The sequence below is a fragment of the Quercus robur genome, chromosome 10 (assembly GCF_932294415.1).
Source record: "Quercus robur chromosome 10, dhQueRobu3.1, whole genome shotgun sequence".
Classification (NCBI taxonomy): domain Eukaryota; kingdom Viridiplantae; phylum Streptophyta; class Magnoliopsida; order Fagales; family Fagaceae; genus Quercus; species Quercus robur.
Window position 1 is genome coordinate 33,762,081 of NC_065543.1, and position 15,318 is coordinate 33,777,398.

At 38.3% G+C, this 15,318-nt stretch overlaps 1 protein-coding gene across 1 annotated transcript; it reads right to left on the bottom strand.

Moving 5' to 3' along the window:
• Positions 1 to 5,941: 5,941 nt before the first annotated feature.
• LOC126703711 (CRM-domain containing factor CFM3, chloroplastic/mitochondrial) lies at positions 5,942 to 13,707 on the bottom strand. The gene is made up of 10 exons (XM_050402768.1): positions 12,632 to 13,707; positions 11,551 to 12,040; positions 11,335 to 11,465; positions 10,764 to 11,237; positions 10,206 to 10,362; positions 9,836 to 10,128; positions 9,668 to 9,727; positions 8,324 to 8,416; positions 6,966 to 7,121; positions 5,942 to 6,420 (listed from the first exon to the last, which is right to left on the bottom strand). Exons 1-9 carry the CDS (start codon positions 13,514 to 13,516, stop codon positions 7,032 to 7,034), a joined length of 2,673 nt encoding a protein of 890 aa, XP_050258725.1. The 5' UTR covers positions 13,517 to 13,707; the 3' UTR covers positions 5,942 to 6,420; positions 6,966 to 7,031.
• Positions 13,708 to 15,318: the final 1,611 nt, after the last annotated feature.

A 15,318-nucleotide genomic window follows, 5' to 3' on the forward strand; every position in this document is an offset into this window, starting at 1 on the left:
TGAACAAATCTAATGCCTTCATCGGCTAGATAGGGCAGCCATCCGGCATTGGTAGCGGCAAGATAGGTAATCCCAGTTTCATCAAAACTGACCAATGGGGTCGTAGTCCCAACGGTGTCAACAAACGAACCCATGACAGAGTCCGCATAAGTATAATCAGCACTCAAATTTCTATAGGCTCTCCAAGAGAAACCCATACCTTCATCAAAGGATTCAACCACAGAAAAGCCAATCGGCTTCAAACCAGACCAACGAAAAGCAAGCGGGAAATCAGATTCAAACCTGCCACAAAAATCGGTGATCACTCTCGGACAACTCTGGTACTTCTCTCTGGCGAACCGAGCAGGTCTACATTTTGTCAAGTATTGAGCACAATGCTCAAACAACCACTGTTGGAGTATAGTGCAATGAACGGAAGAAGTGACAATGTGGCAAGACCCAACCTGATTCTCATCGTTACGGAGGATATCTAATTGAACATACAAGTGCCCCAGGAACATAGGAGCCAACAGCAGGCTCACCCCCGCAGATATTTTGATGGACAAACGAAAATACAAAGGTTTTATGGCATAGTGGGGGTGGGACCCAAAAACAAACTTGCAAAGCCAAAATGCAATAAAAGCTGCACAGTGGGCAATAGCAAAAAACTTAGAGGAAGAACTCACCCAGTAGGACAACTTGGCGTTTCCGGTCATCCTTTTCCTCAGTTCAACCTCAATGGCCTCTTCCTCAGGAGAAAGCACTAAGGCGGCAGGATCGGTATTGTCGAGAATGGGCAAAAGCAACTGATTGGCCACATCTTCAAGAGTCACGATGAGTTTGCCGCATGAGAAAAAGAAGGTGTGGGTGGTGGTGCACTATCGCCGGACCAAATGACAGAGGTTATAGAGGTCCTGGAAGTTCGACAAGCTACGGGACGAGACTACGACCTTCAAAATGCCGGCTCGCTGCAACAAACCCATGAAACCCGTGTCGGAAAGCTCGCTGTCAACCCATTCCTTCCAACCCAAGGATGTGCCGGACCCAAACTCAAAATGAAGGGGTACAGGAAGCGAACCCTTGGCGAATGGACAGATCGGGGATTGAAGATGCCAAAGGAGCCCAAGAAACGACGGGGTCTCGCCGGACAAGAGTAATCAATACACGACTCGGCGGCGGCGGCGGTACATAGTCACTGGGGATTTTTGGGAAGTGAGGGTTAACTTCATACTAAGGGTTGAGTAAAGGAGCGCATTCGCTGTCAGGGTCGTGCTCCGTCTCCTCCTCAGCGGACCGCTCCGAATCGGAACGTTCCACCTCCTCGGGAATGGCAGGAGAATCGGAAGCAACCGCCTTTCCTTTGCGGCGGGAAGAACCTTGACTTTTCATCGGCGACATGGTGAGGAGGCTTAGTCGAAGAAGATGGGTATGGGTGTTTAAGAGAAAGAAGGAGAGTAAGAGATAGAGAGTATGTGTTTTGGGAAAGGAAAGAGTTTGTGATTAAAGTGCAGAATGATTCTTCCTTAAATACCCAGGTCATTAATATCAGCACGAAAGAGGGTGACGAGTTAGCCATCAGAAGGGAATGGAATTAATGAAGCGGCGGTTCTGTTTTGAAAATAACTGCCAAACTGGGAAATTCGAAGAGACAGCCCTGTTCGCGGCAAGAAGGAGAATATATGTATGAATAAGAAGGGGTCCACAGCTTAAAAAAGACCCGCGAAAAGAGAGAAGAAGAAAAAAGATGAGAGAAGGGCAGAAGCCCCTTTTCATTGACATATGAATCGCAGGAACGTTTCATATGTTCAGGGGGCTAAATGTTGAGGGCCATTTGTGGAAGCCCAGCAGACAGAAAAGCCCAATAATGAGGGCCATAAAGAATTGACAAGATAAATAACAAAAAAACCCATTAAGCCCAAGCGGCAGGAATAATAGATCACAGGCCCAACAAATAAATAAATGGGTCTTGAAGAGGCAAGCGGGCTCAAGGAAGCCAGGAAAGAAAGAAATAGCATCCCATAGGCAGAGTATGAGGTAGAAAAGTGAGAAAGGGTCGCCGCAGGCTCAAGACAATTGTAAACTAAGAAAGTAAGGGGTTTATGGCAAGCCCATGAACTCCAAAGATAAGAATAAGGTTATTAGGCCGGGGAAGCCCAATGAAGTTAGTAAAAAAGCCCATGGGAGTGTGGAATTAGCAAACGGGCCAAGGAAGCCCAAAGAAAGCAATCAGGCCATGGATGCCCAAAGGGACATAGGAGCCCATAAGTAAAAGCAGAACAGTGCCTATGACAGGCCACTAAGAAAAGGGATAAACGGCTAGCCCAAAAAGAGGTCCAGCAGGATTAAGTTATTACGGCAGGAATAACAGTTCAACGTGGCAGGCAATAAAGAAAATCAAAGGTGGGCCAAAGAAATGTAAAGTCCATCATCATACGAAGCTCAGCTCTTGAATGGAGCAGGAAACCAAAGAAAAAGCCCACACGAAGGGTCAGGAAACGCAGACGGAGAGTCTCCAAATCACGGCAGACGCATGAGCAGCAGGCAGACTCTTGGACATATCTGAAAGGGAAGCACGCGTAAGGCCCAGGCACCACCAGCCTGTACCCAGCCAATATAGGACATGGTGGGGTTATGGGTCAGAGGTAAGAGGTAAAGGGGGTATGGTTTGGTGGTGGGGAGAAGGGAAAAGATCTATTTGCGGCTCCTGCCCAAGCCTCTTTTGGGAGGTACGTCCTGCTGGGATGATAGACCACCCAAAAGAGGCAAGTTTGAAGGGGAACCGTTGGATGCATGCCTTGAGAATGGAGAGAGAGAGCACTTATACCATGGCAGGAAAGAAATGCGACGATAGGGAGAGAACTGAAACCTGCCTTTGTCTGGCAAGAGTGAGTGGCACACACCTCTGGTGGTCGGCAAGTGCGCCCAGACCAGACAAAGGCGGTTAAGGGGCAAAATAGTAAAACCTTGGTCGCGGCAGGCACTATAAAGAGGCTCTTGCCGTGCCTTGTAAGGGGGATAAAAAATAGAGCATATTTTCGGAGTAAAAGGAAAAGAACAGAGCAAAAGGAAAGGAAAAAAGATAAGAAAGAAAACAGAAATGAAAAGAAATGAAAACTAAGAAAAAGGAGAGTTAGTTCAATAGGGCATGCACCCATAGATCGTTTTTCTCTCTCTCCCCCTTTAAATCTTACCTTCTTCCAAAACGTAAACAAGGACCCTCTTTCTTTTGGGCAAACAACCATTCAGGTCCGACTCCCTCAAAACCATTAATCTCCACGGCAGGATCCTTTTCCTGGGGAGGTTATTTGCATTGAGAAGAGGCGTTCTCTCCTCTTTGGCTTTGCTGCGGCAGACTAAGCCTAAAACTTAATTTATGCTCATTTAAATTAGCCAGTATTATTTTTTTCATTTTTCTCTGTGATTGATATCATTGTGATTGTAATCATGCTTTATTAGCAGGGAATACATAGCCGTTTATTTAAATAAGTCAAAGTACTCTGTTTTAGTTATTATTATATCTGCCTGCCGTAACTCGTCTGCAACAATTCTGCTTGCCGTAAATTTGCTCCTGGCAGACAAAGCATAAGTTTGTGCACAAATCGGCCCAAATTGAGTTACAATTGGACCGGCCCCAGCTCCCTTACTCAGAAACACTAGAGCCCATCACCGTAGGAGGCAGCCCAACCCATTACCGCAAGAGGCAGCCTAACATACCATATCATACAAAAAAAGGCCCCTACAGTTCTTAACACAAATGTCAAATTTCTTGTCAATCTGATGTTATTTATTATTTAATTCATAAACTTATTTTTTATGCATAGTTTTAGATTATAAAAACTAGAAATTTAGAGAATGTGGATTTTTTTTTTATCTTATTAAATCACTAAAAAATTGAATGAACACACGTTTTTAGAGTTTCCTCTGTAGCCATCATTAATTTATACACTCACTCCTTGGCAAACCATTAAACGCCACATATTCTAGTGTAGGTAGGAACATTAAGGGAGTGGTGCCTTTAACGACTAGGGGAGAAGAGGCATTCCTATCCCATTCGACTCTCTAAAAAGTCCAAAGGCATCTCTTGTCTTATTCATCTGTATATGATATGGTAGAAAGCAATATGAACTAGTCAAACTAAAACTTGTTACACAAAGAAAATGACTCGTGATAAAGACCGGTCAGGCTTTGAATTTTGATAAGATGTACATGAGCTTTAGCCATATCCCTAAAGCTTAGCAACTTTTATTGGGTCCACCTGCTGAGTTCGTGCTCTTGGGAATGAAATTACTGTGAGAAAATCTATCATGTATTTAATATATGTATTCACTTTTCATTCCCTCATAAGTCGTAGATATATTTATAAGATGCTTGTAATAACTAATAACACATTGTGTATAACGATTAGTTTTGGAGTATAGTTTAAAAGCGGTGTAAACATAGTAGCATGTTACTTAAAATTTCTTTCTATTTTACAATAAGAAACTACTTTTCCTGTTTTAGCTAACCATTTTTTTTGTTCATCCACATTAAATTCTTTATTACAAACCCTATTTAATATTAATATATATATATATATATTTTTTTTTTTTTTTTATTCTTCTCACTTTTCAAAACACCCATTTTATTTTATCACAACACAACAACAATAAATAAATATTTAGGGAATGAATATGGCTCCCTAAGATAGAGAGCAACTGTAACTAAAACCTATCTTGGGAGGAAAATAGGTAAGCTAATATGGGTTGGTTTTTGGGCATTTTTGGTTTTGGTTACCCATATTCATCTCTTACCTTATTTTAGGTAATCTACTACCAATACTCTAACATTGTTTGTATTTAGGGACCAAGTAGGTTAATTTTGAAATGTCTTTGGCCTATTTGACATGAGGGGTAGTCACAATATCCCCTCTTATTTTTGTTAATGTACTTTATATATATATATATATATATATATAGAGAGAGAGAGAGAGAGAGAGAGAGAGAGAGAGAGATTTTGTGAATGTATTCACCATACACATGATACATGAATGTAAAATATCTTTGCTTCTCCATGGAATAAGCCATTTGGCCTTTGGCCTATGAAAGACAAAAGAAAATAACTCACTTTTAGAGATACAATTAATCACACACCCAATTTTACAATTTGCTAATTTGTGAGTAGTTGAATTTTCTGCCTTGTGTGACACACTACTTTACGTTAATCACTCACAATCGCACAAATCAATAAGTTGTGAAATTGAGTATAGAAATGATTGTGTCCATAGTTTCGTGCACGCGCACGCGTGGGGGGTGGGGGGTGGTTTAATATCTCATTTACCTCATCAACTCATATGCCAAACGAAATCGCTAAGATTGATCAAGTGGATCATTTATAAGTTTCAATGAAAGTGCACATATCCGCAAGCGCACGCAGGAAAAATTGAGAGAAGGAAATGGAATATCAGTTGAAGAAGACAGTAGTAGGTGATAAGCCTCATGCAATTTGTATTCTAACGCCAGCTCAAAGCCACAAACGTCAACCTGGAGGTGTATGTGTCTTTTTGTAGGATTGAGTGGAACCTGTTCACTCGTCTCTCCTTCAAGCTATTAAAGTGATTTGGGAATGGGCTATGTGAGGTGTTGGATTTAGTAGGAGAATACATCCATGAAAGACATTTGGGTTGGCTAGGGAGGAATCTATAAGATTAATTCAATTGTAAGAGCCAAATGTTAGGGGCCAATCAGAAAAGAGCATATTCAGCTCTCTTATACATAATTATCCAAATGTATAAAACCAAAATCTAACTAATTTATTGACTCTATGTGCATTCTTAATTAAAGGCTGAAAGACTTCTATTCTTCCATGCCAACAAAATCCCCTTCAACTTTTTTTTTTGATAGGTGAAAATCCCCTTCAAACTTTATCACATCAGAGAACCAGAGAGGAAAAACCTCTAGCAGGTTAGTCATCAAAGACAATAAGATACAGCTGAAATAGTGGTCATCTTTCACATTTTTTACCACCAGAAATGCTTTTACAATTTGAAATACATTTGACTTAAAAATAGCTTTCAAGGACATTACTACAATTGTGCTAAATTACGCTCCTCCCATGAAAGGCAGGCTCATGCTAAACAGACCTTGTGAAACCTGTTAATAAGCTTCAGCTAGAGCTAATAATAAAAGTGATGATTCGACAAAGAGCATGGTAAAAGAACAGGTGGGGACTATATATATAGCCTAGTTTGCTGCACCGGATGGAGTAGTGCAAGTGACATACTGCATGCATATAATATTCAGGCATACCTCCAATCCTTTGGAGCAATTACGGCAAATTTCCATTAAGGGAGAAATGTTAATGAGTACGAGAGTCGCCAGCACTCTGTCAATGCACATGAGAAGAAAATTTGCCCATGCAGTGTTGCAAGCCATCCACACAAAATTACCTGCTGGGGAAATGTAACTGGAGAAAAAGAGAAAATGAGATCAAATCAGTTTATTCAACAAAAAGCTTGTTAGCCACAGCTGACAAGGCAGACAGTTTTGATCCAAAAAGATCAAAGGTCAGACAAGAAGCACAATAATGATTCACTGGACATGTGAGAAACTAAAATTGGGACCACAATGGATCACATAACCGGAGATAACTTTTTCTGGACATTAAATACAGAGTGAATGTTCAGGTCCATAAAAGAGAATCCAATTATTTCATTCATGGCCTTGAAGTCTTCCTTCCACTCAAGTTATGAATTCATTAAGAACCAACATACCCCAGACACTCACAATGAATCCCAAAATTTAATAGAAACAGCACAAGCCTCCTGTTTTTTTAATGGATATGGATCATAGTGTGAACATATGGCCAAGAGGACAAATTAAATTAGTTCATATATGGCCTTGAAGACTTCCTTCTAGTATTAATACACCAAGGAAGAAAATATACCCCTAACAGACTGACGCTAAGGATGAGAAGTGCATAAGTGATCTGATAACACTTAATACGATTACCTCAATTGGCGAACGGCAATGACACAGCTGTCATCTACTTCTTGAACAGAGCAAATACTTAATATGTCAAGCATCATCATCTTCATCATCTTCCCAATCACTGATGCCATCATCTTCTTCACCACCAGAAGTCATGCACGAAGCTTCCTCCTCACTCTGCAGAAGAGATCAAGTTTAAAAATAATAATAAATAAATAAATCTTATTCTCATGAAATATATTTTTCAGTGGTTACAAAAAACGATATAATAAGCAGTTCTATGGAGCAAGTTGAAGAATCCAACACCAGCCCAACTCTGGTGCAGCACAAGTGCTCAAAGGAATTGAGAATCAACAAGAGTAGAAAAAATTAAATACACCTAGAAATTGAGACCTAGCCTCACTTGGAAATCAGCACCAAGCAAGATAAAACAAAACTGATGCAAGACAAGCCAAAATAATGCAATGCGAAAATTAAAGAACCCGAAAATAAAGATAGAGAACCAAGGCATACATGGAATCAGCAGTAAGTAAAAGAGATAACCTCTCGGGGTAAACACCTAGGGTTGGCTAGAGTCAGCATCAAACAATTGTGATGATTTCAAAATCAATTTTATTCATCAAAACAATTGTCACTTCATAGGTGTACAATACTTTCCTTATATAGACTACTAAACCTTAATTCTAACTGACATGGGAAAACCCTATTCATAATGGACTTGAAAGGTCCCAATTATTGAACTATAGAAATAACCTTGCCTCTAATAAAATACTAATAAAGCTAATTAAATACTAAGGCCTAAAATGAAATACATTTGACCAATAAAAATACAATTGACTTCCAAATTAAAATAGAACTAAATTAAAATAGATATCTCTTAAAGCCTCCCCCATAAAAAAAAATCTAAGAATCAATACTTAGGGTTGCCTAGAGTTCGCACCAAGCTATTCAAGGAAGAAACTCCAACATTAAACTTTATTATTCAAACAAGCTGTAAATAATACCCTAGATTCTTTAAATAAGATTCCAAACTTATTATCCTAGTAAGAAAAGGAAACAATCCCAACTAGCAATATTAATTCTACTAAACAAGAAGGAAAAGGAAAATAAAATAAAAAATAAAAAAGGTAACCAACTACATAAAGTAAATAAAACCCAGAATTTAAATTGATTAGGTCTTAGGCCCAAAAAGTAGTAGGCTCTATTCATAGGGTCACTGGTTGGTCTGTCTTTCTTGTGTCATCGTCCAAAAGTATGCATAATTGGAGATCATTGTCTTGTCTGCACCAATCTCCCTCCTCAATGACACACTTCCTCACCATTTTAACCAAAAATAAGAATACCAGCAGTAGTAGGCAGTGTAAAGAAAAATATCTCACTTGGGTGAACTCTGAGAGAGTGCCAATCTGGTTAGGTCCGTTAGCATCCTCAGAGCTCCAGGAATTCCCATCCTCTGCATCTTGAGAAATACCCTGTGGATAAGCAACAAAAAGTTCAGTTGCCCTCAGATGAGACTTTTTGGAAGAAAAAAAACTGATTACAATGTTGTTAAAAATGAGGTCAAGTAACAAAATTTCATATTTAAGCTACTAGTATCAGCATATATTATTAAATCCCAGAAGAATCACAATTTATCAAACCTACTTTGTACATTTTTCTTTTGATATCCATAATTCAAAGTTGTTGCTACTGATTTCTCTAGTTAAAAACCTAACCAAGTTTCCCTTGACTTGTTAGCTTACTTCATTGTTAATAAAGGCTAAATCAAAGATTACAAACTTTAATATCAGGCCAAGTGCATGTTTTTATAATATTGATGGTGTAGGCAAGGGAAAGATCTGGAAACTGATACACCAGCAAGTGAACAATGAATAATGTAACTACATAAATGCAAGCATGCTAAATATTATGGGAAAAATAACTAACATATTTTATCTTAACTAAAAATCACAGAGCCCCCATGAGATGAGAAAGATTATTATTTCTTGTTTTAGAATGCCAAAGCCAACTTCCCACAAGTTCTGTTAAGCATTAATCCCAAATGGTTCACACAACTTTTAATCTTGTATTTATGACTGACCCAAAAGTGATAGGTCGCAGGTTTGAGTTCAAGAATCAACCTCCAAAAAAATTGGGGGTAATTATCTACACTGTGTACGACATTTTTTAATTTATGACTGACCCAATGACACATGACAGTAGACCTTCATTTATTCAAAAAGTTCATGCATCTCAGGTTTATATATAGCAATTTTACAGGTTAAAATGGAAACTTTTCAACTGGTTAGATCAGTTAAACCTAATGTCAACTTCAAAAATATTCCAATACTATGGGCAAATCATTAATAAACAGTTTCAGGAAAAATGGTCATCTCCAAAATGAATTAACCTCAAAGAAGAAAAATAATTTGACTTTCATTTGAATTCTTCTTGAAATAAAATTAAAAATTTAAAGAAAAAAAAAAAAGGCATAAATATCTTATACATTCATATACGCCAAAACAAATAACAAATTAGATCTTACTTTCAGCAATATCACACAGGGTAGAAGATCCAAATCAAGAATGGGTGATTTCAATAACCACGTTAGCTGGTAAAGAAATATGCAAACCCAAGGTTTCACAAATTTCAGCCCAAATAGGAACATATAAGAGCCTTACGGTACAACTTTTATCTACAAGAGAGAAAAAAGGGCGGGGTTTCAATATGAAAAGTATACTTACAATTTCTTTTTTCATTTGCTCTATGGTTCTCTCCAATTCAGATATGTGCTGACTAAGAGCCTGCATAGTTATTTAAAATATGATGTGATATTAAGGATGTGTCCCAGAATCAGAAGTAGCAAATGTTGTATATTTTTATTTAAAAAATGGAGACATAAAAGATAGAACCTCATGTCGTTGCATGGCCACTGAACGCTTTAGTGCCTTTGCCTTCGTCAATAGGTTTCTTGGCCTTATGCTAATGGGCCGCCTATAGTTCTTTCCACGATAGTAAATAAGAGCATATCCTTTAGGGACTCTTTCTATTGCTACTAGTACTCCCCCACTCTCATACTCCAACAACCTTGCTGTGTCTTCAACAAAAGCAAGGGTCTTTTGTTTGGATATTAGTTTCACAAGTTCTCTATGCTTCCAATGCAAGTGCATATTCTCAATGACACCATCAAAAACACCACGAATGCCTGATCCATATGATTTAGACCAATTAGCATTTGAACTCAGGATTTAAAATCCACCAAATAAAATGAGAATCACTAACCAAGAGGTAAATATGCCTTCATTCTTAAACCAACCCTGCGAAACATCACCCGTTCCTCCTCAGTGATTGTTTCCTGATCATGATCAGGACCAGCAGGAAGCATTGATGCTTCAATTTTAGCTAAAAGTTTTTCTGCTCTAAGCTTTTTGGTTTGGGCCTGTTAACACAACCAAATACCAAAATTAAACAAATATGAAAACAGAATCATGGAAAATGGCATTTTAATCCTGGAGTTATTAATCAAATAGTGCTACTTAGTTTATATACAGAAACTCTTTAGTTGGGAAATTCAAAGCTGCAATTCATATTCTTTCTCAAGAGATAGACTTTGCATCTTAAAAGTACAAGACAATTAAGTCAATTTGAAAATGTGGATTAGAATGAAGGGACCAGTGGAATATTTTTCCAATTGTTGGCAAACTAAAGTTAAGTGAACATTCTACACAGCCTATTCTATTATCCATCTTTGGTTCCTCTAGGAAAGCAAGTGGATTTATTAGGCTCAAGATAATGCCAATACTTTTCAAGCACTTAATTTCCAGAGAGCGAGAGACTTACAATGGCTAATTTATGTTCAATTCGTTTCACAAGCCTAGCAGTCTTAGATTTCGAAGCTTCTTCAATCATCTTCTCACGCTCTTCAGCAGATATTTCTCTTCCCCACCGAGCTTGAGCCTCATAAAACTCAGCCAAAGTACCTGCAAGTGCCTGCTCTTGATCTTCACCTGCTTGAACTACATCCACTGCTTCACACTGAACTTTATCTTCCACAACTTGACTCTGTTTTACCAAATCCTGTCTTTGAGCCAAAGCAGTAGCTGCACCTGTTGGAAGTGCCTGTTTGTCATCTTCATCCGATTGAACTGCACCCACTGGTCCACACCGCACTTTCTCTTCCACATCTTGGACCCGTTTAGCCAATTCCTGTCTTTCAGCCAAAACAGTAGCTACACTTGTTGGGACAAAATCCTTTCCACGGTACATGACAATGTAATATTTGTTTCTTAGCAGCAAGACACCTCCTGTTAAATTCTGCAAGATAGATGAAACTTTAAAACAGTATGCTTGATGGTTATTGGAGAGGGGAAAAAAATATTCATGGCTGGAGCAGGATCAGCACAAAACACACCTTTAGTTCCTCAGCCATCAGTTTGTTGTTTGTATTCTGGATACCCCGTTTAACAGCAATCTTCACGATTAAACTTTTCTCCCAAAGCTTAATAATAGCAGATGCCAAACCCTGATGGTTTCTATTTCTCCCTTCATAAGATGTTCAGGACAAAATTTAATGGAAAAAATATACAAACTAAACTAAATAAAAGTACTTATAGAAGGTGAACAATACCAAGGGCAAAATGAGAAGGTAGTGATTTTGCAAGTTTCCTAAAATTAGTCATCTCTGCATTGGTCAGTCGTGATCGCATTCCAGTGGGAAGGAGCCTAAAAGGTGTTTTGTAACCAGGAACCTTTTGAGGAAGCACATCAGCATCAACAGGAAGTACTCCTGTACCCCACCACTCAACAAAACGAGGACCTAAACCATCTAGTAGATTGTTGTATTCAGATTCTTCCTCAGTTATGCTCACAGGACTGTCTGGCATTTTCACTGCAGTCTCAATCTTTTCTGGACTTGCAGTCTCAATCTTTTCTGGACTTGAACTTTCATCACTGCCGCTTCTTGTCATGGAACTGTCAGCAGAAGAAACATCGGGAACATAAAAAGCATCAGCTTCCCTGTGAACAGGTTGGGATTTTGGAGGCCATTCATAATTACTTCCCCGGTACACCACCATAACACTTCCCGACCTCCATATAACCAACCCTCCCGTCCGTCGCTGACCATCACTACAAGCAGTCAGTTACATGTTTCCCATTTATATTCAATTAATAAAGAACAGAATAACGAAAATTACCAAATGTAATGATATGAGATAACCAGTAGTGGGTAGAACTATTACTATGAATAAAGGGCCTCGAACTACCCAGAGACAAGTCAAGCTACTCAACGAAGTAAAACATCATAATTTTTGGAACAAATTATATATAAAGATTTACCACTAGGAACTCATCAAATCCTCATCCCCTTTTTAATTTCTCAAACTAGAGCTAGGATTCTAAAAGCTTTGGTGCAATATAAGCACCCTAATTTGTTGTTTTAACATAACAAAAAACACATAATGTTTAAAACAATGCCCATTGAAATAATTATAGGCATAGTTAAACACATTAAGCTACAAGTTTTAACCAGTACATTTTTAAAGGTCATACAGAGTGCACAAAGATCCCACTTTTAATGGTTAAGAATTCTATAAATTATCACACAATCACATGACATATTTCACATCATAATTAAAACATACTACATTACATGTATGCTGCAAATTTTGAATGGTTAGAAATAATTTGGGCAAAGAAAAGCAATAAACCTCGACAATCTCGTGCGCGGTTTTCATATCATGAGCAAGAACTTCATGGAACTTGAGTCTAACCACCTCCTCCTTCCTCCATTTTGCGTGAATTTTCTCCAAAACCTCCTTGGTAATACCCGCCTTCGGAATGCTAATCCTCTCTCTAATATACATTCCCTCCCTCCTCAACCTCCTCAGCTCCTCGTCCTCCATAGTCAGCTCCGCCAACGAAGGCGCCTTCGCTCTCCTCTTCGGCGTCCACGCTCTCTCCTCATCCTCCACCACCTCATCCTCCTCCCCATCTCTCTCCCACGGCAAAACCGACTCGTCAAGACCATTCTCGCTCTCTTCGAATATAAAATCCGGCCGAATCCACTCCCGCCGCAACAAATCCCCCAATTTCTCTTCTCCGGTGGCCGGCGGCGGCAATGCGTCGACTCCATCGTCGGTCTCCTCCAATTCTTCGTCCGATACCAACCCTAGGTTCCGCAACCGGAGCACAATTCTCTCGATGGCGCTGTGTCCTTTAACTTTGTTATCGAAATAGCGAGTCTCGACTCGGTCTTCGACATCGACGCGGACGACGACGTCGTTTTTGGCGGGGGGAGTGTGAGAGGGCCATTTGTTGAGCCAGGGGGCTGACGTGGATTTGGGTTTGGGTGAAGCCTTGGGATTAGGCTTAGGCTTAGGCTTAGGGGTTGTATTGCTTCTGCTATTGCTATGGCTATTGCCGCTGTGTTGTGTGGTGGTTCTGAGAGAAGAGAAGGTTTTGAGGATGTGAAATGACAGATTTGGGGCTGAGGAGAAGAGAAAGTTCAGAGAGTGGGAGTGGGAGTGAGAGGTCTGTGGGAATGGGTTTCTTCTCAGTGGCAATTCTGATATTTTGGCAGTTGTCAATGCCATTTTTGGGTGAGTGTATTATGAGTTTTAAGCTGTTTTGTGGAGTATGAGTATGGTTTTTGACTTTGTTTGTTTCATTTGTTTGGAGGAGAGGAGGAAGAAGAAGAAGAAGTGTCTGACTGTCTGAGAGTGGAGCTCGGGTTTGGGGTTTTGGGAGAGAGGATGATGATATTGATGGATAAGGTTTTCTTGGAAATTTGTGATATTTTCATTCCTCTTTTTAAAGGTTTGCTGACATGATTAGAAAACCGAAAAAGTCCTTTCAAACTTTTCATTTATCATTTTACTTCATGTAAATTTTCAAAAATATCAAAAATCAAACGCTATGGATCAATTAAGTGTATAAATTTTAAATCTTAATGGTGTAAAATTGTGCATAAAAAAATATTTTTATTAGTGGAATGGTAAATAGCAGTTGAATTGAATGATACTTTACGTGCATGTTAAGAAAATAAAAAACTTGAAATACAATAAATAGATTTTTAAAATTTATATCCAATAAAAATATATACAAAAAGTTTGATGAATTTCTATTTAAAGAGAAACTTTATCCAAATACTATAACACACTATCTCTCACATAGTACACACTTACAAAAAGTAAGCGAAATCATGATTTGAATTCACAATTTTAAAGATAATGTGAAATAAAGGGTGCTCTTATTAATTTATAGAAAAAGGTAATGGATATCTTAAGAGCATTTGTTAATGGACTATATTTTGAAAATTTTTATGGGAAAATAAAAAAATAACTAACTTTCTTTTACAATTTTTTATACTTCACATAAAAGTGATATTAAAACTTTTTTAAAATTTTCCATTAACAAATGCCCCAAGGGCACCTATTAACTGAATCCTTAATTTATTTGGTTTCATTATTTAGCACACCATGATTTGTTTCCTAGATCAATAGACACTTTTTCATGTTTCCCATAGAGGTTCAGCTTGGTCCAATGTCCTATGCACTGGATTCAATAGAATGCTGCCATGGGTCCAGGAATTGTCATGTGGCAGAATCTGATTAGGTCCAATGCATTTAAGCCTCTCGCCTCACCGCAAGAGAGACTCATTTCTTATTGTAAGTATAGAATTATAAAGAAATAAATTATAAAAACAAATATTTATGCAAAAATTACATAAAAAGTTCAAGAGTTTAAACCCATTTAAGTTCCATAAAAATCATAAATAAATAAAAGGTTAAAAATTAGGGGTGTGCACAAAACTAAGAAACCCAAAAACCGCCCGAAACTGACCAAACCGTTGCAAAATTTTTAGTTCAATTTCGATTTTCATTTTTAAAAAAACCGAAATTTTTAGTTCGATTTTGGTGGCAAGTTTGAGTGCACCAAACCGGCCGAAACCAAACCTTATCATAATATAATATATTTTATATTAAATATATAATATAAATTTTATAAATATTTGGGCTTTGGGCCTCTGGCCTTTTCAATTTATTTTAAAACATTTGGGCCTAATGAAACTAAATAAATTAACTAACTAGATTAGATTAACTAGTTAAAACATTTGGGCCTATTTAAAACGAATAAAACCAATTAGATTAACTAAATAAATATGTAATTAAACTAATTAAACTATAAAAACAAAGGTTAGAAAACCCTACCATACATACCCCACACATTTCACTCTCACTCTCACATTCTGCCTCCACTCCACTCCATAGTCCCTCTCACGCCAAATCTACTGTTGCCATCGCCTTCACACACCGACATGATTATAGGCTTCTCAGTTCTCACGCCTCACGATGACCCTCTCTCCACCCTCTAAGTTTCATCAGGATTCATTTCA

Excerpts from the sequence above, each read along its gene's own strand:
- LOC126703711 (XM_050402768.1), bottom strand. The coding sequence starts at position 13,516 with ATGGCATTGACAACTGCCAAAATATCAGAATTGCCACTGAGAAGAAAC. Across the intron at positions 12,041-12,631 it reads CCGCGCACGAGATTGTCGAG|CGACGGACGGGAGGGTTGGT; the intron begins GTTTATTGCTTT and ends AGTGATGGTCAG. Across the intron at positions 7,122-8,323 it reads CTCTCTCAGAGTTCACCCAA|AGTGAGGAGGAAGCTTCGTG; the intron begins GTGAGATATTTT and ends TCTCTTCTGCAG.